This window comes from Ursus maritimus, assembly GCF_017311325.1.
Source record: "Ursus maritimus isolate PB19 chromosome X unlocalized genomic scaffold, ASM1731132v1 scaffold_X1, whole genome shotgun sequence".
Taxonomy (NCBI): domain Eukaryota; kingdom Metazoa; phylum Chordata; class Mammalia; order Carnivora; family Ursidae; genus Ursus; species Ursus maritimus.
The window spans coordinates 73,521,425-73,545,661 of record NW_024423319.1 but is presented as its reverse complement, the minus strand read 5'-3'; the positions used below and the strand labels follow the sequence as shown (position 1 = coordinate 73,545,661).

Here is a 24,237-nt window from a genome sequence, read left to right as displayed (position 1 = left end):
TTCCGAGGTCCGGGGTCTTGGACAAAAGACCTGAGGGCCGGCTCTGCGCTATGCACAGGCGGACAATGAACAGACTCCGGGAACAAGTGAATTGCAGAAAAAAATTTATTTTTTTTTTTTTTGTCTTATGAACAACTACATTGGCTCAGTGCGGCTTTATTCAATGTCAAGAGCAACTGAATTCATGAAACGTGCTTGTCTTTTACGTCTAGGTAAGTGTAACAGGCTCCACCTGCCAGCATCCTTCTCCTTCTCTCCACCTGCCCCTCTTGAAACTGCGGTTTGTGTTTGCATTGTGTTCTCCATGTTAAAACTATGTTAAAACGAACTAATACCCAGAGTGGATCCAAAGGGCTTGTGAGCACCGTCGAGGGCGCAAAATTGCTTAGCAACAGAATCCTTGCTTAAGAAAGATCATCATTAACTGTATGAGGCTATAAAGAAACGGTTTAAATCCTAATATTCTTAATATTCATCGCTTATCAGAAACAGAGATATTTTTCTAAAACTTCTTATCCTTAGCAGTAGGGGGGGCTCAGCCCACACAAACACACCCCCAGATAACCTCAACGACCCTGCCTTTGCTTATCAGCATAATCCTTGCTCAGCCGTCTCATCACATCCCCATGGCTTATCCCTTCCGTCTCATGCTTAACCGTTCTGTAATTCTCCTGCACATACTTAGCAAAGGGCCTCACGTGGGGCGCAATGGGGGTTCCATCCTTGCGAGTTAGCGGCAGCATGACCAGAGGCCCCTTGCACTTGGCACAGATAAAGAGATCGGTGTTCAAGGATCTGGTATAGCGGCCGACCCTAATGAGGAAAGAGACACACAGAGCAAACGCATCAGTCACCGTACCTCGGCGTGTTCTCGGAGCTGCTGGCCGTGGGCCCAAAGCAAGACTCTTTCTGTGGTTTCTCAGACAGTGGGGCACCAAGCGACAGCAGTGGTCAGGCCAGCTCCACGTAGGAGAGCATGGAGAAACAAGACGTGGAAAGGAGCCGAGGAGGTTTACTCGTCGCGTCGGCCAGTCACATACTTACTAACAAAATCACGAAGGGTCAGTTCGCTGGAGACCGTAGCAGAAACGGAACCGAAGACAGTCGGGAGGCGGAGGGTCTTACCTGGTTTTGCACCGAGTACATTCGTAATGGATCCTGTAGTTAATCTGGTAGTTATGGCAACGAGTGACCATGGGCAGCTCCGGGTGCACCATATTCGATTTCTTGGCATAATACTTCCACGCATCGCCGTGAGAATCACGGACACCATCGAGCAGCCAGGAAGCTGCGTGGCATATCTCATGGATCAAAGTATCCCGGAGACGGTCTTGGGAGAGGGATGGAAAGAAATCATGAGCACTTGAACCACTTCCCTCCGGTCTGCCACCCAACCACCCCTAAACTCTCGACCCCGCCACACACAAGCCCCGGGTGGCTCAGCAGGAGAGCAACGTGGTGGAGTGCTGGAGACTGAACAGAGCAAGATGAAGAGTGAGGTGACCGGGGGCGGGGGGGGGGCCCACACCTGGGCGGAGGCAAAGGAACGAGGACAGGAGGGTCATTTTGAAGGTTTGGTGATTGGCTGGCTGGGGGGGGGAACCTTGAACCTCAGTTACCGGGTGAATGGAGACACTGCACCGCTGGCAACAGGGAGCTACCTGCAGACAGACAGTTAGCCTAATGGAAAGACGGCCGAGTTGGACTCTCGGGGATGGCGAGACAGCTGATAATCATGTCCTCTGAGCAGAGGCGCCTGGGTGGCTTAGCCGGTTAAGCGTCCGTCTCTTGATTTTGGCTCAGGTCTCAATCTCGGGGTCATGAGATCAAGCCCCGCGTCAGGCTCTGCGCTCGGCGTGGTCTGCTTCAGATTCTCTCTCTCCCTCTCCCCCTGCTCGTGCTCTCTCTCTCTCTAAAATAAATAAATAAATCTTTTCCCAAAACACTAAAAAAAAAGATACTGTCCCCCAAGCAAGGCACAGTAGGCCCATCTACGCAGGAACAACTAGGCTGCCAGGAGACACCGGTGCCTAAGAGTAACTACACAGGCCTGCGTCACAAGCAAAGAGCGCGGCGGGAAAGCTGTCATCACCTGCAGAGTCGCAGACTTTCAGAGAAATCTCGATCTTTGCATAACGCTGCTTCTTCGGGTAACGGGTCTCGCCGGTGGTGCATAAGCCGGCAGTTCTCAGCATCTTTTTATTCCAGCCGATATCTATTTTCTCCGGCAGCTGAGAAAAAAACAGCGAGCAGAGTGAGTCAGCAAGCCGCTTCAAGCGCACCAAAGCCTATTCACTCAAGAGCCCTGCAGGGGTGCCTGGGTGGCTCGTCAGTAAAGCGTCTGCCTTCGGCTCAGGGCTCAGGTCGTGATCCCCGGGGCCTGGGGATCAAGCCCCACGTCGGCAGTCTCCCTGCTCAGCGGGGAGTCTGCTTCTCCCTCTGCCCCTCCCCCTGGCTCATGCTCTCTCTCTCTCTCAAATAAATAAAATCTTAAAAAATAAATAAATAAAAGAGTTCTGCAGATCTAAACATTCTGGGGAGAATAAAAGCCAGGCTGAAGCTCAGGTGAAAACAACACACAGGCCGTCAGGACACACGGGAGATGGCTGACGGCACATATGCATGCAGGACCTGAGCTGCTGGCATGGGGACGCAAACCTGCTGAGGCAGGAGAGGGCGTCCCCTCCTCCCCGCAGCGTAAGAGCGCTGACCTGAAATTGCACGTGCACCTCAGTCCACTCAGCAGTCCTGTGATGTAACACCACTGTCATGAGGAGTGACTTCCCCAAAGGCTGGGGAACCTCAGAAAGATCTAAGAACTTTCCCTGCAGAAGGTCGTGTCAGCGGAAATAATCAAGTCTGAAAACCCTAATAACCGCTGAGGCTCTGTTCTAGGCACTTTAGGTACATTACCTTCCCTAGGCCTAACAATAATTCTAGGGGCGCCTGGGGGGCTCAGTGGGTTCAGTGTCCGTCTGCCTTTGGCTCAGGTCATGATCTCGGGGTCCTGGGATCCAGCCTGCTTCTCCCTCTCCCTCTGCCCCACCCCCGGCTCGTTCCCTCTTGCTCTCTGACAAATAACAATAATGCTATGAAGTAGGGGGTACTATTATCGTTCCTGTTTTGCAGATGAGGAAACTGAGGCAGAGAGGGGCTACGTAACTTGCGCAGGCTCACAGAGCTCCTTCCCATTATTCTTGAGCCTAAGGCCTCTCTTTTCCAGATAGTCAAGGATCAACACATGCCCTCTCCCCCACTCCCCGCTACTCTCTCTGCCTACCATCCCTCAAGAACCAGAAGTCTTACTTCCTGCAGGCAACCTGATTTCCTGACCACTCAGGCTCTCAGTGATTTCTGTGCCTCTGCTGATCTCTTGTGCTGGTAACAGTCTGTACCGTAGGTGACTAGCCACAAACGTGCTCTATTTCTTTCACCGATGTGTGCATCACCTCTCCATCTAAACCGACACGTCTCCGAGCAGGAAATATACAGCTAACACATCCGCACACCTCACAGCACCCAAGAACAGGTGCTCATCAAGTGCTTATTCGTCGACTGTACCTTTTTATCAAACACGGAGCTGTTAAACAGGGTGTAGATTTTCTGAACCAGGCTGTCCTTATTTTGCTTGAAATTCCTTCCAGAATACTGCTTCGCGTTTTCCAGGTCACGCAGGAAACATCCAGGTATTTTGCACGTCCCTCTCCTGCAAAGGTTAAGTTCGACTGAGTTATGGTAGCTAGAGGAAGAAAGAAGAGAAATGCGCACATACAGGTCACAACCAGAGAGACTCAGAAAACTTGCTGGTCCCTCTTCCTTCCAGCTCCTTGTAGGAGAGCATTCCCCGAAGTTCCACACATAGCCTTTTTCTTTTCGCTACTTGCATTCTCAGAGATGTGAAGCCCGTGGTTTCAACCACAGCAGGAGTGATCCCACTCCTGTACCCGCAGTCTCGATCTCTCTCCTGGGGGATCCAGTTCCGAGCTGACGACGGCACGACGCAGTGTCAACTGATTAACCTGAGGACGCCCCCCCGCTCGGTGTGTTTGCTTATCGGACTTCTGTTATACCACGGGCTGAAAATCTTCCATCTCTTCCAGCCGGCCCCCCTTCCACCCCATGGTCACCATCCTAGTTCAAGTTCGTCTCCTCCCCTCGAGGCCTTGCTGCTACAGCATTCCTTTTGTGTTCCTTCCCTCCAGGCTCCTTTTCTTTCTTTCTCCCCCCCCCAACCCCGACACACTTGCAATTCATTTTCCTAGGTCACATCCCAATTCTGTCCCTCCCCAGCTTGGCACTAGACTGTGTGGCCTGGCCATTCAAGGCCCAGGTCAATGGGGCCCCAACGTCTGTCTCCGGCTACCATTTCCACTGTGGCCAAGGTGGGCAAGTTAAACGTTCTCCGGACAGGAACTGGGATTCCCCGCAGTCTTTTTATGCCTGGGCACAACCGATCTGCCCCTGAGCCCTAGAATGACCACGTCTGCGGCTCTCCAGAGAACCACCATCCGTGTAGCGCTTTCTCCTTTGCAGAGAATTTCTTGTCGTACTATCCTAGCTAATCCGCACAACCGCCCTCCAAAGAAGTGATTACTATTCTCATGATCTCCACTTGGCGGAGGAGGAAACTGAGGGTCCGAGGTTAGGCGACTTCCCCAAAGTTCACAGAGACCCTGAATCTTTGGACCCAAATCTCAGGGCCTTCCCATTAGAACTCTTCTGCTGCCCCATCTTTCGAGGCCTAATCCCAATGCACAAAGAGCAGTGCTAAGCACATGGAGGCCTCACACTTGTAATAACTATTCATTTCACCCTTTTATCCTGGCTACCGCCACCCACGAGTCCCAAGCGATGAGCCCACAGAGCTGGAAAGATAAAAACAGGAGCAAACACACATTAAGCTGAGTTTCTGACTTCACGCAACTCCTGAGATGGGCATTTTGCCGGGACACTCACAAACCCCTAAGTCACAAAATAATCCATCTGTGAGGGGGCTGGGTCGGGGGAGGAAATCAGAACAAAACCAGGCCAAGGCAGCTAAAGTAAGGGTCCGCACCCCAGAGCCTGAGACTGGTGAGTAACGCGGGCTGCCTCAAATTACTTCGTTCTGAAAGCAAATTTGCATCCGAAAAGGTAGCAGCTGAAAACCCAAGCCATCTGTAGACCTCAGCAGAGAAGGGGACCCCCCTCCGTCCGCACTTCTGTCAAGCAGGCCTTGTGGCTTAGCCCACCTTCCCCTCGACTTCTGCGTCACTTTGCTGCAGGCAGAGCACCTCCACATCAGAGGAACCGGCAAGACCCCAAATGGGTACATGAGATACCATGACCAGGGAGCAGCCTACGCAGGAACAAGGCGCAGCACAACAGGAAGCCTAGACTGCCACAGGAAGCGCCAAGGCAGCGGCGAGGAGGCCAAACACACCAGCCTCCCTTGGATGGTGCAGAGGGCCACGACACAAAGGAGTGGCTTACAGGCCTTCTCTGGGCACACCACGGCAGAGCCACCCGGGGACTACCCAGGGCACGGGGGCCTAGAGGCAAGAGCAGCTTGCGGATGTCTCTAGGAACCCAGAGGAGACCCTCGGCTGACCAGGGATACATCTGCCAGAGAACATGCCGGACTACACGCGTGACCACACCGAGCAAGAAGCGCAGGAGCGAAGAGAGCGCCTCGGCTCAGGTTCAAAGTGCCCTGCTGCCCCCATGCCTGACACATCGCTCTTCTTCTCCCCTTCAGATGCATTTACTGGTCCAAAGTACGGGTAAAAAAACAAACGAACAAAAACCACCCAGACAGTCCTTCAAACACGTTCCTTGTCTCATAAGAGAATTCAGGTGGAAGTATGTATTACTCCTGAATGCAAGTAAGAATGAAGAAAATTATGCCCACTACATCTTTTTTAAGGGGAAAGGTGAGAACTTCCTGGAATCAGAATGAAAAAAAAGTGTCAGGGTCTGGCTTCCTTTACAGAGTATGGACATGTCTTTGGTCTAAACAGCCCGCTGCGCTCAGACTCAAGTACATGCAGATTCCTCAAAATAAAGGAACCGCAAGCGATCTACTTCACCCGAAGTTTAAGCTTCCGACACAGGCGGGAACAGCTCCAAGCCGCAGGAGTAGCTGCATGCAGCCAAAGCACCGCGAAAACCTGGAAGCCAGCCCCCCCCCCAGTTCCAAGGGACGGGGCCACAGGCCGCGTCTGCTCCGCCTGCTCACCATCACCGCGAGCACCGCTTCGGTTTCGCGCCAACTGGTGGCAACAAGGCAGTATTTAGCCTGAAGAAAAGTCTCGTGTTCGGCTACACACGATTTTTTGATGTGAGTCTAAGCACCAAGGAAAGGCCAGAGCTGATGTGGGGGCAAAAGGGCTCCAACCATCCCGGGAAGTGCAGGGATCGCTGTGGGGTGCCTCCTCCTTCCCCCTTCCTCCTCCTCCTCCTTCAACTTCCGCCCTCCCAAGTCAGGGGTGGAAGCCTTGTCCCCTCTCCCCCACCAGACTCCGCAACCCCTTGAAGACCCTCCCACATGCCCAGGGGACCGCTTAACACGCACACGGGACGACAGTCCCATCAACTCCCGAGAGGCTGAACACGCGCAGTACGTACCCGGTCTTGCGTTTTTCAGTTTTTCCCGCCCCGGGCTTCTTCTTTGAAGGCACACGCCTTTTGGAGACTCTCACAGCTGAAAAAGTAATTGTTTGGACCCTGAAAATTGGGCCCGTCAAGCAACTGGCAGAAAAGTGCACCCAGGAGGCGCCCCCACAGCCACTCCCAGAGCACCATCTAGAAAAGGCAACCGTCCGTCTGAAGCCTGCATACTCCCCATCGGTCCGTGAGACAGGGTCTTCCTATGTGAATCCCAGAGCTGCTAGCAGGGTAAGCTAGGCAGGGGTCTGTCACAGGAACAAGGACTATATAATGAGGTGATGTGAGCCTGCCGCTCCAGGTTAGATTGTGTGGGCAACTGAGGCACGGGCCGTAGAAGGAACGGTGTGGCATAGCTCACACACTTGCTCCAGGGAGTGGCTCAGGGGCCCCTGGATGGCTCAGCTGGTTAAGTGTCTGCCGTTGCCTCGGGTGTTGAGCTCAGGGTCCTGGGATCAAGCCCCGAGTCGGGCTCCCTCTGCCCCTGCCGTCTCTCTTTCGCTCCCTCAAATAAATAAAATCTTTAAAGGAGAAAAAAAAAAAAAAAGGAAGCGGCTCAGATCCTAGGAGGGACCCTGACTCGCTATACAAGCACAATGCTTCCATCTTTGGTTAGCCCCCATATACCGCCAACTGCTCTAGCCAGAGGCTTCCGTAACGGTAGTGTCATTCATTCGTTTATTGAAAAGAAGTATTAAACATCTACAAGGTGCCGAACACCAGGCTAGACCCTGGGAGAGACTTAAAAATGAAGAAGAGTCCTCCCATCAAGAGGCTCACCGTCCCCCCGGGGGGACAGATTCCAGAACATATCGTAAGACCGCTGGGCGAGAGCTTTAGCAGAGATGGGGTCTGAGAACTTTGGGAACCCAGGAGAGGAGGGAGGAGCAGCTCTGACGTCCGGCTTCCTACAGGAACTGCCGATTGGGCTGGGTCCCAAGAAAAATGGCATCTCCTCAGGACAAAAAGTACAGAGAGAAAGCATGCCAGGTGGACGGACCGGCAACTCCTGAGACATGGGTATCCCTCCCCCATTTCCGGAAAGATCCATTTCACCGGGATGGCTGTGTCCCTTAGCCACTGGGATGCCGCTGAGATGGCACAAGGTTGGTAGGCAGGACAGGCTGAGCTGAGCAGACAGGCAGATCCAGGGGCAAGGGCAAGGGCAAGGCAGGCAGGGCTGGCGCACAGGGTGGGCTGGGCGCATTCAGCAGGTCGGACCGCCTCGATATGAGTGGCTTACCGGGTGTCACACATATGTTCTTGGTCTTACTCTTCCTTTTCCTCGGCTGCTCCACCACGGGTGCGGGCTCTTCGTCCTCGAGCTCCACTGTGGCCTCCGCACCACTTGGTGGTTGGTCGAGATTCTCACCAAGATCCGGCTCCGCAGCATCATGAGGTGAACTGTGCTGGGAGATATCAAAGACCTCCATCTCTTTTTCCTGTGAGGTGCTTTGGCCCTCATCACACGAATCCTCGTCTATTATGAGCACAGGGCCCTCAAAATCGCTGTCATCATCAATAATAAGTATGGGAGACTCCTTGGTGGGAGCCCGTTCCTCGGTATCAGATAACACATCCAGAATCTCATCTGAAATTCGAGAGACACGATCACAGATGAATATACTCCCTCCGCGCGCCCCGTACACCCAACTTCGGGTTATTAAGCACAAATTAAACACGCTGTGAATGGTGACATTCTGAATCACAGTGAAGAATCAGTGAGTCTATTGTGGAGAGTGCTGCTATAAACACCGGGTGCACAGACGCCTTCGAATCTGTATTTGTAACCTCTGGGTAAATACCTAGGAGTTCAATTGCTAGATCGTGGGGCAGTTCTGTTTTTAACTTTTTGAGGAACTTCCATATTGTCCTCTGACATGGATGGAGCTAGAGTGTATCATGCTGAGTGAAACAAGTCAGTCAGAGAAAGACAAATACCACATATAACGAATTTAAGGAAGAACACGGGTGAATGAACGGGAAGGGGGGAAAAAGAAGAAGACAGGGAAACAAACCATAAGAGACTCTGAAGGACAGAGAACAAACCAAGGGTTGATGGAGGGAGGTGGGTGGGGGGATGGGCATTAAGGGGGACCCTATTGCAATGAGTACTGGATGCTGTATGTAAGTGATGAAACACTCAATTCTACTTCTGAAACCAATATTGTACCGTATGTTAACTAACTAAAATTTAAAATAAATAAAAATAGGAGCACCTGGGTGGCTCAGTCGGTGAAGCATCTGCCTTCGGCTCAGGTCATAATCCCAGGGTCCTGGATTCGAGCCCCGCATTAGGCTCCCCGCTGGGGAGCCTGCTTTTCCCTCTCCCTCTGCCCTTCCCCCTGCTCCTGCTTTCTCTCTCTCAAATAAATAAAATCTTTTTAAAATTTTTAAAAATTCAAAATTCAAATTAAAAGAATCCATTATTGGGGCGCCTGGGTGGCACGGCGGTTAAGCGTCTGCCTTCGGCTCAGGGCGTGATCCCAGCGTTCTGGGATTGAGCCCCATATCAGGCTCCTCCGCTATGAGCCTGCTTCTTCCTCTCCCATTCCCCCTGCTTGTGTTCCCTCTCTCGCTGGCTGTCTCTATCTCTATCAAATAAATAAATAAAATCTTTAAAAAAAAAAAGAATCCATTATTTTAGATTGTTTTTCATCTATTACTTTTTTACGTTACTGAGAGCAGTAACAGATAAAATAGCAATCCAAGTCCAGTGGCAATTTTCAAGTCACATTCTCTAAGTCGCACACTGCAGGTGCTCAGTGGTTCCCAAACACAGCCCTGCAGACTTGTATGTTTTCTCTGGTCCACAGAAAAATAAGAGAAATCAGAATAACAAAGTGGGGTTTTTTTCCCTATCAAGTTCAAGCTCTATAACTTAAAGAACTGTCCTCTGAGAATATATCCTTCCTAAACTTTTGGTTTCTTTACCTTAGGAAATTATGGCAATGGCAGATGGTAGTTAGAATTTATTCCCATCATTAGACAAATGAAAAATTGGCAACTCTATGTTAGCCACCAAAATTTAATTTTCTTTTCTTTTTTTTTTTTAAGATTTTATTTATTTATTTGACACACAGATAGAGACAGCCAGCGAGAGAGGGAACACAAGCAGGGGGAGTGGGAGAGGAAGAAGCAGGCTCCTGATGGAGAAGCCCGATGTGGGGCTCGATCCCAGAATGCTGGGATCATGCCCTGAGCCGAAGGCAGACGCTTAACGACTGTGCTACCCAGGCACCCCTCAATTTTTTTCTTTTCTTTTTTTTTTTAAAGATTTTATTTATTTATTCGACAGAGATAGAGACAACCAGAGAGAGAGGGAACACAAGCAGGGGGAGTGGGAGAGGAAGAAGCAGGCTCACAGCGGAGCCGGGATCATGCCCTGAGCCAAAGGCAGGCGCCTAACCGCTGTGCCACCCAGGCGCCCCAACCAAAATTTAATTTTCTAACTAGTCCACAAACGCCAAGCTCTCAGAGCCACTGATGTAAGCATGAGGAGGTAAGTCCTCATACCAGCACGGAGAGGCCTTGGGAACATTTGGAATGTTCGCCGAGGGTCCCTTCATCTAGAAATGAGGCGTGGCACATCTAACACCACACATGCTCTCTGGAGTCTGTTCAGAGCTCACTTTCCAGGTTCCTAGGGTTCTGGGTGTAAAAAAAAAAATAGATAAGCCACAGCGCAGGCAAGATGTGACAATATATTTACGGTGCAAAAAGTCTTTATCCTAAACTTGCAGATTTGGGATCACACGCTGAGAGTCTTGTCTATCACTTCATTATCAAAGAACTTCACATATGCAATAAAGAAAGAGAAAGGAGTGGGAGTTGCTATGGTAAAAAGTCATCCTTCCTAGAAATTTTAAAGATTTCTCAACTGCAGTTGAAATTTTAAAAAGAGAAGGGGAGGGGGAGGGACCCACTACTTATAATCCACAGAAGAAAAATGACTGTCCATTGACGAATGTTCGAAGTGGTCTTAGAAGTATTGTGTTCAAGCTCCTTTGCTGTAACATCACCTCAATTCGTGACAAGGAGGAAAGAAGTGGCATGTGGAGAACAGTAGCGAGACCTATAACGACAGTCCTACTGGAGCATTCTCCCCTCTCCTTTTCAGGGAAATATGCCCACAGTAAGAGTCCACCAATCAGAAAGGGGAGAGTAACCTTAGTTCAAAGTTCATCCTCAACAAAATAGGGATCTCCTGATGAAACGAGTGAGCAAGTGGTCGTCTATGGGGATGAACTGCTTTCTGGCTCTGTCTCTCATGCCCTCCCCTGGGATCCCTTTGGCCCCTTAGGGTGGCTCGTCATGTCGTCCCCCCTACTCCGCACCTGGACCTCTGTCCTACTCAGGCACACCCACTCAGAGTTAGCGAGGAGAGGAAAAATCAATGAGAGGGGACGGGTAGTGAAACAGTAGGAGACCAGGGTTCCAAGCCACCTCTCCTTTCCCTGCTGATACCCCAGGTTAGCCAGGGAACTCTGGCCAATGGTAGCTCTTTGCTAGTTACCAAGGAAGTAGCCAGTACTTGAAGGGTGCTGATATTTTAACGACGGGCCTGTGTATCGTGCCCTGCATTGGGTACTAAGCGAACGAAGAACAGTAAAGTTCCATCCCGAAGCTTAAGAAGCTCCTAGTCTCGGGGCGCCTGGGTGGCTCAGTCTGTTAAGTCTCCGACTCTTGATTTTCGCTCAGGTCATGATCTTGGGGGTTGTGAGATCGAGCCCCACATTGGGCTCCACGCTCGGTGAGGAGTCTGCTTGTTCCCCTCCCTCTGCTCCTCCCCCACTCTCTCTCTCAAATAATGAAATAAAATCTTAAATAAAAAAGAAAAGAAGCTCCTCGTCTTCCTACGTTTCACACCCACTGAATAGGTTCTGAACAGCGAGTATAGCTCCATGCCTCTGGAAAGGGTTTTAAAAACGCCTCTGAAGCCAAAGGGGCAAAGATCAGCTATGGGAAATGGGCTCTGAGAAGAACAGAAATCTCTAGAAAATATAAGGAGAACGGTGAAAGGCAAAGACAGACAGCTAGCTGGAGAAAGCAAGGGTTCCCCTGAGACGTCACCATGGGCTGACTCAGAACCACACCCACCTAAGGCTCCATCAGGCTGGAAAGAATGAGCCCACGCCTCTCACCTTCCCTCTCTTTGTCATTCCCACATACAGAGGAGGAAGAAAAAAAATGGTGGGGATGGGGAGTGGGGGTAGCACAGCAGCCTTCATACCTTCCTAGTGTCAGTTCCTGACTTTCTTCCCCCCGATCCCTATGTATAGGTAGGCCAGAACTCTATGGAGGGGGGGGGCCAAGGTCTAAAGCACCGAGAACAGTTGCTGCCGTGTTTGGAAATTCACCGGGGGGGGGGGGGACTCCGGCCATATTCACACCCAGCACCCACGAGGGAAGAAATGGTGGCACCCGCTACTAAGTGGGTACCAGAAGCAAACGTCTGTTGACGCGTATCCTGAAACCACCGTGTGATGGGGCTGCAGAGCTCAGCTGCTTCCCTCGGTCACGAGTATACTTGCCTTCGCTGCTTATGTCAGATATGTGAGCTCTGACTTTATCACTGAAGTATTCATCTTCAGAGTCAGAGTCAATCACCACATAGCTGAGTGAGGAGACAGGGAAAAACAAAAGAGAGACGTCAGCACCACGGTCTTCTTTTCACAGCCTTTCCTGACTCCTCTACCATGAACATGAGCACCTGGAAATGTTCTGTTGGCTTATTCCCTGCAGCAACTCTGTTCCCCTTTCTTTGGAACTGCTCAGTCGTTATTCCTGATTTTCCATCCTTCTACCAAATCATTAAATCTGTCTCTGTCCCTACGAAAGGAGTGATCTGTCAAGCACTGAGTGAAATGGGCTGTCAGAGGGCCTGTGTGCCAGCAACTCTGGTACAGGGCAAAAAGGGACTAGGGAAATGTTAATTTCCATGAGTTAGTTGCCATTTCTCTGTATCTTTACCTGTTACACACATAAATCCACTAACCCATTTCCACCATATTCACCACTTCTAAGCTGCCAGCTTGAGGGGCCTTGGCTATCCTGTTGGTCATTCCCTCTTTAAAACTCTTCTCTGGATTTCCAAGTTACTGTTCTCTTTTGGTTCTCTTCTTGCCCCTCCATCTACTTCTCATTCACCACGCTTCCTCAACTCACCCCCAGGCTTTGTCCACTGTGCCGTCACACCAAGCTAATCAATTCCTAAGGACTGCGTGGACATCACCTATCCGCCCGCGCAAGCCATTATACCCAGCCCAACTGTGTGCCTGACTTCCGGCTCCACAGTTCCAACTTCCTACCTGGATATCCTGTGCGCGGGGCTGACTTGTGTCAGCATGAACAGGCATAGCCTTGCGTCTATTCTGATGAGTCGGGCAGTCATCCTGACGGATCCCTGCCCGTACTCTACTGGTCGTTAAATGTTTTGAGCATTGGCCCTGCCTACAGGCCCCTCCATTTCCACGGGCCCAAAACTGAACTCATCCCCCTCCTCCCCCAGTTCCACCCTTCCTCCAATATCCCACTATAGTAGCCTCCGGGGACCGGACCGAGACCTGTGGGCATTCCCAGCAGGGCCATTAAAACAGATTTTCTCCACGTATCTGTTCAGCATCTATCTAGTGGAGGCAGGAAGAAACCAATTTTTCTATTTAAAAATTGGATATTTAAATGTATTATCAAACAAGGACTTTATTATGTATAATACTGGGAACCACTAAGAAACCACAATAATGCATTTGAAATGTAAATGACAACCACACCTGAAACTAATATTACATCGTATGGTAACTATGTTGGAATTAAAATTAAAAATTAAAAAATTACAAACAAAAAATACTGTAGGGGCGCCTGGCTGGCTCAGTCAGAGGAGCGAGCGACTCTTGATGTTGGGGTTTAAGTTCAAGCCCCACAATGTGTATAGAGATCACTTTAAAAAAAGTCTTTAAAAAGATAAAAATAAAAAATAAAAAAAAAATAGGGCAACCCTGTTCGGGACCGCTCTCACTCTTGAGAGCTTCTTCTGTCTTCACTTAATAAACTTCTACGACTTTACTCACAAAAAAACAAATAAATAAAAATTTAAAAATAAAACTATTGTAAATCACAAAAATTTAAAAATTAAAGAATAAAATAAAATGCAAATAGCAGCGATGAAAATATCCTGCATCGCCTCTCCGATTGTGGTAATGTTTACACTACCATATACGTTTGTCAAATTTCATCAAACCGGACACCTAATAGGGTGAATTTTGCCATTATGTAAATCATACCTCAACAGACCCACTATGGTAATTCACTGAGTCAATGTGGAAACATCAGTTAACTAGCATCCTATTTTGGATTTATTCCAGTAAATTTTCTTAGCACCTCCTACAGTCTGGCACATGGGCCTAAAAGGGCCTGAGGAGTGGAAATTGGAGGACGAATCGATCACAAAGACATTCTGAAGAAGAAACTGACCAATTAGATAATGGGCCTGGCCTAAAGATCTAATGCTTTGAACCCGGCTGTGAGGTCAGATACCCATTATGACCCTGAAGATAGTGTTCAGAGATGAAATGTGATGTTTATTCGTAAATCTTCTTACCCACATCATTCCTCAACAAATGTCAAATTTTGCTAATTTTCCTACTCACCTAATGCTCCTTTTCTGCTCCTTCTTTTCAGCTCCAACTAAATCAGAGAAAGAAAGAGGGTGTCAGGAAGCATCTGAAGGATAAAAACCTGGTTACCCACATCTTTAACTCCCTAAAGCCAAAGTCCAGAAGTTAGGGCTGGTTAAAATCGATGGGAGACTTTTATCCCCCTGACCCAAGTGAGCTAGAGAGGAAAGAAAAGCCAGGAGGCCTAGAATGAAAAAGGTCAAGGAGGCAAACTGGAAAACAAGCCCAGAGAACTGCCTCTGCTCCTAACAGCAGAGAAATGATCTTCGTCTCACCAACCTAGAGAGAACCCCTAGAGGAGACAAACCCTGGAGCAGCTCACACCGAATGTCCCAAATCACATTTCAGTCATCTCCACAAAGACAGGGTGAAGTTAGGCCTTGAAACGGAAACGACTGCTCTGAGGGGCACTACTTACAGGGCTCATACTCTTCATCACTGCTAGAGTCCACGGTAAGAATGCAACTGCAAAAAAGGAGACACACAAGGTTATAAAGGAAGCTATTAAACATCGTACACGAGCCCACAGGCAGAATCTCACACAGAGAGAAGCACCCATCAGAGTTTCTGACAAGCATAAAAAGTCTTAGGGAGTTATGAAATTAAGATCACAGTAGGGGAGGTGAAGAAAAATTAGAAGCAACAAGCTGCTCAGTCTTCACCACAGAATCGAAGATAGGAGAAGAACGTTAGTTGAGTATCATCAGCTACCAGCGAGAAGCCTGTTTTCTGCCAAGTGATTTAGTTCTACTTCAAGACATGAAAGTGAGGGGCGCCTGGGTGGCTCAGTCCGTTAAGAGTCCAACTCTTGGTTTTGGCTCAGGTCATGATCTCAGGGTCATGAGATCGAGCCCCAAGTCGGGTGCCACGCTCAGTGGGGAGTCGGCCGGAGATTCTCTTTCTCCCTCTCCCTCTGCCCCACCCTGCCCCACGCCCTCTCTCTCTGTCTCCAAGATAACTAAATAAATCTTTAAGAAAAAGAGGAAAAGAAAGATATGAAAGTGAATTCTGAGAAAGAGGCCACATGTGAAAGGACTCGAGGATGAAGAGATGACAGTTAAAAATCAGACGGCCAAAAGAGCAAGAACACCTTCTAGGGCTTTACTGGCTTGAAGAGGGCCTACTTATTGGGACTGCTGTCTAGCTAAATGGGCAAATGCTGAAATCCGCTTCTTGGGGAGCAAACGAAGGGTGACTGCCAGGCTGCAGCTGCTCCCGGCAGTGAGCAGCGATGCTGGGGCCTCTTGCTTCTCTGCCCCCCCAGTAATGCACCAGGCTACAGTCTAGGACCTAATCACAGCATTAGTTAGTGTGACGTAGAGCTCACAGGGGAAACCAGACGTGCTAAAGGTGGACCTAAGCGTTATCAGGTTTTATGAATAAGGTCTTACATATACCGAGTCAAGCCTCACCACTTCTTGAGGGTGTTCATTTTAACCTTGAGGTTGGTTATTGGATTGATAATATTTTTATATTGGGTTGATGATATTTTTCAGTTTTTCAAGACACATGCTGGCTCACCCCCTTGGTTCAATTTCCTACTCACTTATCTGTCACTGCACATTGGACTTACTCAGTAGTAGACCTCAAATTTAAAAAAATTTTTTTAACTTAAATTCAATTAATTAACATATAATGTATTATTGGTTTCAGAGTCAATTTTTTTTTAATCAGCAAAGAAAACTCTTGCTGGGTGTAGGGTTTCCCAGGTATGGGTCAAAACATGAACATGGTTCTCTTCTTTTAAAGATTTTATTCATTTATTTGAGATAGAGTGTGCACGCATGGGGGGAGGGGCAGAGGGAGAAGAGAATCTTAAGCAGACTTCACACTGAGCACAGAGCCCGATGTGGGGCTCCATCCCAGGACCCTGAGATGACCTGAGCTAAAACCAAGAGTCAGAGGCTCAACTGACCAATCCACCCACGTGTCCCTGGTAATTTTCAAAATACGGTATTTCTCCTCATCCATCTTGTAGTATTAACAAAACAAAGCATCTTGGGCTAAAAAAGACTAGTCAGTGGCCAGGCCATCAGAGCATACTAACTGGGCTTTGGCTGATCGATGAAAACCAGTGTCCTGCCCCTCACATCGTGTCTTTCAGAAATCCTTCCGCCTTCAAACTGCGGAAACCTCCTTCATTCTGTTAACGACCTTGTCTCACTGGGAAAATAAAGCCATCAGACAGGAAATGCCTCGTCCTCCCACCAACAACCCTACCGTCCTATCTGTAACTACACCCGATTCTCTTATTTCTCTATAGTTAACAATGAACACAATGTTCCTACCACTGTCTCCAGGCAAACCCTCCCCTGCACTTTGGATCTCACCCCCTCCAGCCTTCTCAAGGACTTTATTCCTGCAATTTTCCATTCTGTGTCGCACTAGTGTCCCCTCTCTCCTGGATCATTGATTCTACTATCCCAAGACCCCACACCCCCCAATTTTGTATTTCCAGCCTCGAACTCTCTGCTGAACTCCCAACTGTTGTGTGGCCTCTTGGACATTTACTAAGCATTTGAAACGTCACACAGCCAACACAGAATTCTTGATTTCCTCCCTCAATCCTGTTCCTATAGGAGATTTACCAATCTCGGTCAATGGCACCCCCCAGTAACACAAACCAAAGACTTAGGAGTCATCCTTGATTCCTCTTTCGCTCACCTCCCACATTCAGCCCATCAGCAAGATCTGTCGGCTCTACCTCTAGAATACATTTCATCTAAGACATACGTACTTCCAAGAAAAGAAAAAAAAAAAAACACTAGCAAATGATGATGTGCTATCAAAAGTGTGATGCATCCCAATTTTGAAACTGTGGGAAAAGTCTCAGAATTGGGGCACTTGGGTGGCTCAGTCAGTTAAGCATCTGCCTTCGGCTCAGGTCATGATCCTGGGGTCCTGGGACTAAGTCCCCCATCAGGCTCGCTGCTCAGCAGGGAGCCTGCTTCTCCGTCTCCTTCTGCCTGCCACTCCCCTGTATGTGTTCACTCTGTGTCAAATAAAACCTTTAAAAAGTCTCAGAACTGATAAACCACTATATACCCTAAATTCATCTGAATCTCTCCAACTTTACTATTACCACCCCACTCTAAGCCACTGTCGCTTCTTACCTAAACTTCTGTAAATTAAGCTCTTGGGTCTCAGTTGTAAAACAACCACTCGGGGCGTCTGGGTGGCACGGTTGGTTAAGCGTCGGGCTCTTGATTTTGTCTCAGGTCATGATCTCCAGGTTGTGAGATCAAGCCCCCGTCAGGCTCTGCACTCAGTGGGGAGTTTGCTTGAAATTCTCTCTCCCTCTCCCTCTGTCCCTCCCCACCCTCTCTCTCTAAAACAAATATATCTTTTAAAAAAAGGAACCACTTATCTCATAGGGCTACTGTGAAAATTAAATGAGCTAACGTCTACCCTCCTACAGGATCACATACCTCTCCCACATCAGGGCACTTATCATACTATACCGTAAGTGTTTGTCTACATGTTTCTATCTCCCATCCCAGGCAGTAAACCATACAAGAATTTGGAAGTGTACCTGTTTCACACTGTTCAGTACAAAGTCAGTACTCGACTATCTGGTTGAATAAAACAATGAATGAATCTCACGAAGTGGTTCCGAGGACCCCTTTTATTATTTTCCACCCTCCCACCCACACCCCCATAGAACCTTGTTTTAGAAAGACTTGCCTACGAGATCTCACCAATAATTTCCTTCATTTAAAAAATTGATTACACATGCCCATTTATGCGAACCTTATGTGAAGTTTACGTGAGGTACAGAGTGAGCCCAAAGTAAAAACGAACACACTAGGGGTGCCTGGGTGGCACAGCGGTTAAGCATCTGCCTTCGGCTCAGGGAGTGATCCCCGCATTCTGGGATCGAGCCCCACATCAGGCTCCTCCGCTATGAGCCTGCTTCTTCCTCTCCCACTCCCCCTGCTTGTGTTCCCTCTCTCGCTGGCTGTCTCTATCTCTGTCGAATAAATAGATGAAATCTTAAAAAAAAAAAAAAAATGAACACACTAAAAAACAGCGTCATCTGCATTAATGAAAACACAGTGCCCAGATCCTGAAAAGTAATGGTCCTGACTTGCAGCAAGGGTGGGTGGAGAGACTGGCTGGTCACTATCCAGCCTCCAGAGCCATCTCCACCCAGAACTCCAGGATCTGGTCTTCACAGCTGTAGTTTTGGAACTCGGGTCTCTCAATTCTTCATTAAATGCTAGAGGAAGGACTCCTGTTAACCAGATTTGCAAGGGGCAGTCTACTTCTCAGGAGAACTAATGCCAACCATCCGCCCAGGGCACTATTTGGGGCAAGTGACTGAGGGTCAGGGAGAGAGCTTTGAATTTTACCCTGTGCAAGAGTCCCACTCACCAGGAATAAACGTGTCTTATTTATTCTTCTAGAAAGTTCTTAAACATAAGCACATACCAGCACAAGTGAAGTGCACACATCTTTTAAAATAAGTAGTAGTATGCTACATTGTTCCGCTGCTGGCAGGTTTTCACTTTATCTATCTTAGTAGTCTTTCTGTTACCAGAACATACATTTCTTACCACAGTTTTTTGGATGAACCATAATTCATTCAATTACACCCTTAGGTCGCTTAAACATTGCTGCAACAAACATCCTTGTATGTATTTCTATGTGGACTAGTAATTAAGTCATACATCCTTCTTCCCCAGAACTGAACAAAGACCAAACCAGCCTGTGTGTCTATGTATGATGAAATCAATATCAGTTATAGGGAGAAGGGACATGGGAGAAGGGGGAAAGGAGTCAAGAACAAGTTAAGAGTCAATACACAGAAAGAATGTATGACATAACCACATTTATGCACTTCAGGATATGTGAATATATATACAGAAATTAAATAAAATTGTTCTAACACGGAAAGAAAAAGTCCTACTAATTACTGGGTCAAAGGACATGGGCATTTACAATGTGGGTATTTCCAGATTGCCCTCCAAAAAGGTTGCACCAATTTATATTCATACAATGGCTAGAAGAAATTGCCTGTTTCCTACAAATCTGCCAGCTCCAGTTATTATCAGTTTTTTAAATCTTTGTCAAACTGATATATGAAAAAATGGTATCTTATGAAAAATTTTTTCATTTCTTTAAACATAAATAATGCAAAGTTGAATAAATTTTAATGTCTATGGGCCAACTGTATTTTTTCCCTAAGAACTACCTTCTGATATCTTTTGCCCATTTTTCATGTGTATGTTCATCTTTTTTTAATTGTTGACTTGTAAAAGTTCTTTGTAGATTAAGAAAAATAGCCTTTTATCATGGGTAATGTGAATACTTTTCCAGTTTGTCATTTTTATACTTTTGTTTGATATCAAACTGAGGCTTCCCCCACTCCAAAATTATTGGAAATGAAATCCACCTGTTTTCTAACATTTTTAATGATTTCCTTTTTATTTTAAATATTTTATCCATTTGTAATTTATTTTGTTATAAGGAGAGATGAATTAAGAATCCAATTATTTTTTTCCAAATGGTTAGCCAATTACCTTTAAATTATTTGTTGATGAATCCATCTTTTCCCCACCGATCTGAAATGTCATTTTTTTAAATCATGAACTAAATTTTCATATTTGGGTATTTGGGTCTATTTCCAGACTTGCTGTTCTATGGTTTTTACTTTCTCCCATATTATATGCTTACATGCTTATCTGTGAAGGAGAAATCAGGGCAGTGTTCCAGGAGAGAGACTTAAGAGATACAACTATCTTAAAATACCCCCTTATCATGGAGAAGAGAAACACTTCATCTGTGTACCGCTAGAGGGCAGCACTGTGAACAATGGGATGGAAGTAACCTAAGACAAGTTTTAAGTTCATTAGAATGAAGAACTTTCTAGAAATTACACATATTCAACAATGTGTTGTTTCATGGAGTTTTATGCTCCTGGCCACTAACAGAGACGTTACATAGAGGATTCGTGCACTGACTAAGAGGTTGGACTCCTGTATGATTCTAAGATCCCTTTTTACAACTCTCATTTTATGACTAACCAAGTTATACATTCTGCAGACTCGAAATGAAAGAAACACATACTTTCTGAGAAAATCATTTTGCCAACACAAGAAGGACTAAACGAAGAGAAGAGAATTTTTCAAGTCTCACCAGTTATCATCCTGGATCTTAGACTGACCAGCGGCTTCTTTCGACATGTCCATGTCTATAGTCAAGACAAAAATATACTCTTTAAAGAAAACCAAAACCCAGAACAAACATTTTTCTTTTTTTCTTTTTTTAGTAGGCCCCATGCCCAGCATGGAGCCCAATGCAGGGGCTTGAATTCACAACCCTGTTATCAAGACCTGAGCGGAGATCAAGAGTCCAGCGGTTAACCAACTGAGCCACCCAGGTGCCCCCGGAACCAACATTTCTACACTCTGCATTTACCTTTGAGCAGCTTATGCACCCTAATTTAAGGCCAAAGCTTTGTTCTGTGAAACCAGATGTATTTAAATGTTTGTTCCAGGCTTTTCCTGGATGGAGAAAACTAGATAGACACTCTCTCCAACCATGCCCCACCAAGGTTCTTTGCTGATCCATCAGAAAGCCCAAAGCACGTGGCAGTCACCTCAACCACCACGTTATAGAAATGTGCAAGGACAATCCAATCATTCATTTATTAGCCCCCAGAGAAATTTTCTCCCCATTGTAAGGATTTAGAATGCACTAACTCCTATTCAGTCCCTGGCCCAGGAATATCTTCTCCCAAAAGGGATTCCCACTCCCCCACATCCCCACTGGCCTGCCCTTCTCCCCACACCTGCACTCTCCCTACTCCTGCCTCAAGCCCCAGAAGTCTTCCACCTATCAGGCTTTGATCCCTCTACCCTCCGCTATCCCTCCACCTCTCTACTCCTATGCCCAGGCAGTCTTACACAGACCAGACCACTACATACCGCTATCCAACCTCTACTCTCCCCATCCTCCTACTGTACACCCACCTCCCGCTAGTCTTAAACAGGATCAGGTCACCGCACTCCCAACCGCTCTCCACCCTCCCCCAATGCCTTTATCTCCCTATGCTCGCTTTCTGCCTCAGCCTGTCTTGCACGAATACGGCCTCGAAAACTCCACTCACTCCCGCCGCCACGCCCCTGCTCCCCCTTCTGGTCCCCAGGCGGCCTTACACCAAGAGGCCCAGACCCCGCCCCCAACACTTCCGCCGCCAGCCAGTCTTGCACCAATCAGGCCTCACCACCTCCACTCACTACCCCACCCTCCTGCTTGCACCTCCCCCAAATCCCGAGGTCTTAGACCAACAGGCCCAGGCCCTGCCCCCAGCCAGTCTTGCACCAATCAGGCCTCGATACTGCCACTCACCCCCACTCCTCCTCCCCCAACCCCAGGAGGTCTTAGACCAACAGGCCCAGACCCCGCCCCCAATGCTTCCACCGCCAGCCAGTCTTGCACCAATCAGGCCTCGACACCGCCACTCACCGCCCCCACCCTCCTGCCTGCACCTCCCCCACCACCACGAGGTCTTACGCCAACAGGCCCAGACCCCGCCCCCAGCCAGTCTTGCACCAATCAGGCCTCGACACCACCACTCACTCCCCCCACTCCCCCTCCACCTCCTCCAACCCCAGGAAGTCTTGGCCAGCAGGCCCAGACCCCGCCCCAGCCAGTCTTGCACCAATCAGGCCTCGACACCACCACTCACCACCCCCAACTCCCCCTCCCCCCCCCCCAACCCCAGGAAGTCTTAGACCAGCAGGCCCAGACCCCGCCCCCAGCCAGTCTTGCACCAATCAGGCCTCGACACCACCACGCACACCCGCCCCACCCCCTCCACCTCCTCCAACCCCAGGAAGTCTTAGACCAGCAGGCCCAGACCCCGCCCCCAGCCAGTCTTGCACCAATCAGGCCTCGACACCACCACTCACCCCCACTCCCCCCCCCCCGCCTCCCCCAACCTCAGGAAGTCTTAAGACCAGCAGGCCCAGACCCCGCCCCCAGCCAGTCTTGCACCAATCAGGCTGCGACACCAACACTCACCACCGACTCCCCTCCCCTCCCCAACCTCAGGAAGTCTTAAGACCAGCAGGCCCAGACCCCGCCCCAGCCAGTCTTGCACCAATCAGGCCTCGACAACACTCACCACCCCGACTCCCCCTCCCCTCCCCAACCTCAGGAAGTCTTAAGACCAGCAGGCCCAGACCCCGCCCCAGCCAGTCTTGCACCAATCAGGCCTCGACACCAACACTCACCACCCCGACTCCCCTCCCCTCCCCAACCTCAGGAAGTCTTAAGACCAGCAGGCCCAGACCCCGCCCCAGCCAGTCTTGCACCAATCAGGCCTCGACACCAACACTCACCACCCCGACTCCCCTCCCCTCCCCAACCCCAGGAAGTCTTAGGGCAGGCCCAGACCGCCCCAGCCAGTCTTGCACCAATCAGGCCTCGACACCACCACGCACACCCGCCCCACCCCCTCCACCTCCTCCAACCCCAGGAAGTCTTAGACCAGCAGGCCCAGACCCCGCCCCCAGCCAGTCTTGCACCAATCAGGCCTCAACACCAACACTCACCCCCACTCCCCCACCCCCACCTCCCCCAACCTCAGGAAGTCTTAAGACCAGCAGGCCCAGACCCGCCCCAGCCAGTCTTGCACCAATCAGGCCTCCACACCACCCACACCCGCCCCACCCCTCCACCTCCTCCAACCCCAGGAAGTCTTAGACCAGCAGGCCCAGACCCCGCCCAGCCAGTCACCCAATCAGGCCTCCACCACACTCACCCCCCACTCCCCACCCCCACCTCCCCAACCTCAGGAAGTCTTAAGACCAGCAGGCCCAGACCCCGCCCCCAGCCAGTCTTGCACCAATCAGGCCTCGACACCAACACTCACCACCCCCGACTCCCCCTCCCCCTCCCCCAACCTCAGGAAGTCTTAAGACCAGCAGGCCCAGACCCCGCCCCCAGCCAGTCTTGCACCAATCAGGCCTCGACACCACCACTCACCACCACCCCGACTCCCCCTCCACCTCCCCCAACCCCAGGAAGTCTTAGACCAGCAGGCCCAGACCCCGCCCCCAGCCAGTCTTGCACCAATCAGGCCTTGACACCACCACTCACCACCCCCCCACTCCCCCTTCTCCTCTCAATCCCAGAGGTCTTACACCAACAGGACCAGACCCCCTCCCAGCTCCCACCCCCAGCCAGTTGTACACCAATCCGGCCTCAAAACCTCCACTCACCGGGCCCTTACAACCCTCTCACCACAGCTAGCCGATCAGACACCCCCCCCCATACCTCACTCCCCGCACGCACTCCTACCCACCCTCCATTTGCCCACATTTCCACTCCCTATTCTGACCTCAATCGGCCCACCGGCCTTGTGGGATCTGGCGTCCAACACCCCCACGCCCTCATCAGCCCTCCACCTCCCCCCGCGCTGCAATCTCACTCAGCCAGTCCTTCCACAGCTCAGGCCTAGACGACCCCCCTCCACAACCGCACGCCACCTTCCCCAAGCCTCTTCTTCCTCATGCCCCCACTGGGATCTTCACACCCCCATTCCTCATCTTTGCTTTAGCGGAGTTAATATCGCTTAAAAAAAATTGCTTCTTCCAAAAGCCTTTTTTAAAAGTGGAAGCCAGCAAGATATTTTGCCATAATCTCAGTCCCAAGGTTCATGGCCAGTCAGGGTATGTGGCGGTCCTGATTTTAAGTCCGCTCAGCTAGGATGAGCTTCAAGATCGTTCCCACTTCAGTACCCTCTTCAGCCCCACCAACCGCCTACCTGCTCCGGCCGCCTCTGGCGTGGCCGATCCTGCTCACCTCAGACTGGTGGCGGATGCTGTGGGAGCGCCTGAGCAACTGCGAGGGGACGCCAGGCGCGAGACCTTTTATAGAGCCCGGGCTCCACGGGGGGGGGGGGGGG

At 49.5% G+C, this 24,237-nt stretch overlaps 1 protein-coding gene across 1 annotated transcript; it reads right to left on the bottom strand.

Moving 5' to 3' along the window:
* Positions 1-20: 20 nt before the first annotated feature.
* GCNA (germ cell nuclear acidic peptidase) lies at positions 21-8,436 on the bottom strand. The gene is made up of 6 exons (XM_008712242.2): positions 7,889-8,436; positions 6,607-6,682; positions 3,562-3,706; positions 2,093-2,231; positions 1,126-1,330; positions 21-813 (listed from the first exon to the last, which is right to left on the bottom strand). The coding sequence occupies exons 1-6, from the start codon at positions 8,076-8,078 to the stop codon at positions 567-569; spliced, it is 1,002 nt and encodes a 333-aa protein (XP_008710464.2). The 5' UTR covers positions 8,079-8,436; the 3' UTR covers positions 21-566.
* Positions 8,437-24,237: the final 15,801 nt, after the last annotated feature.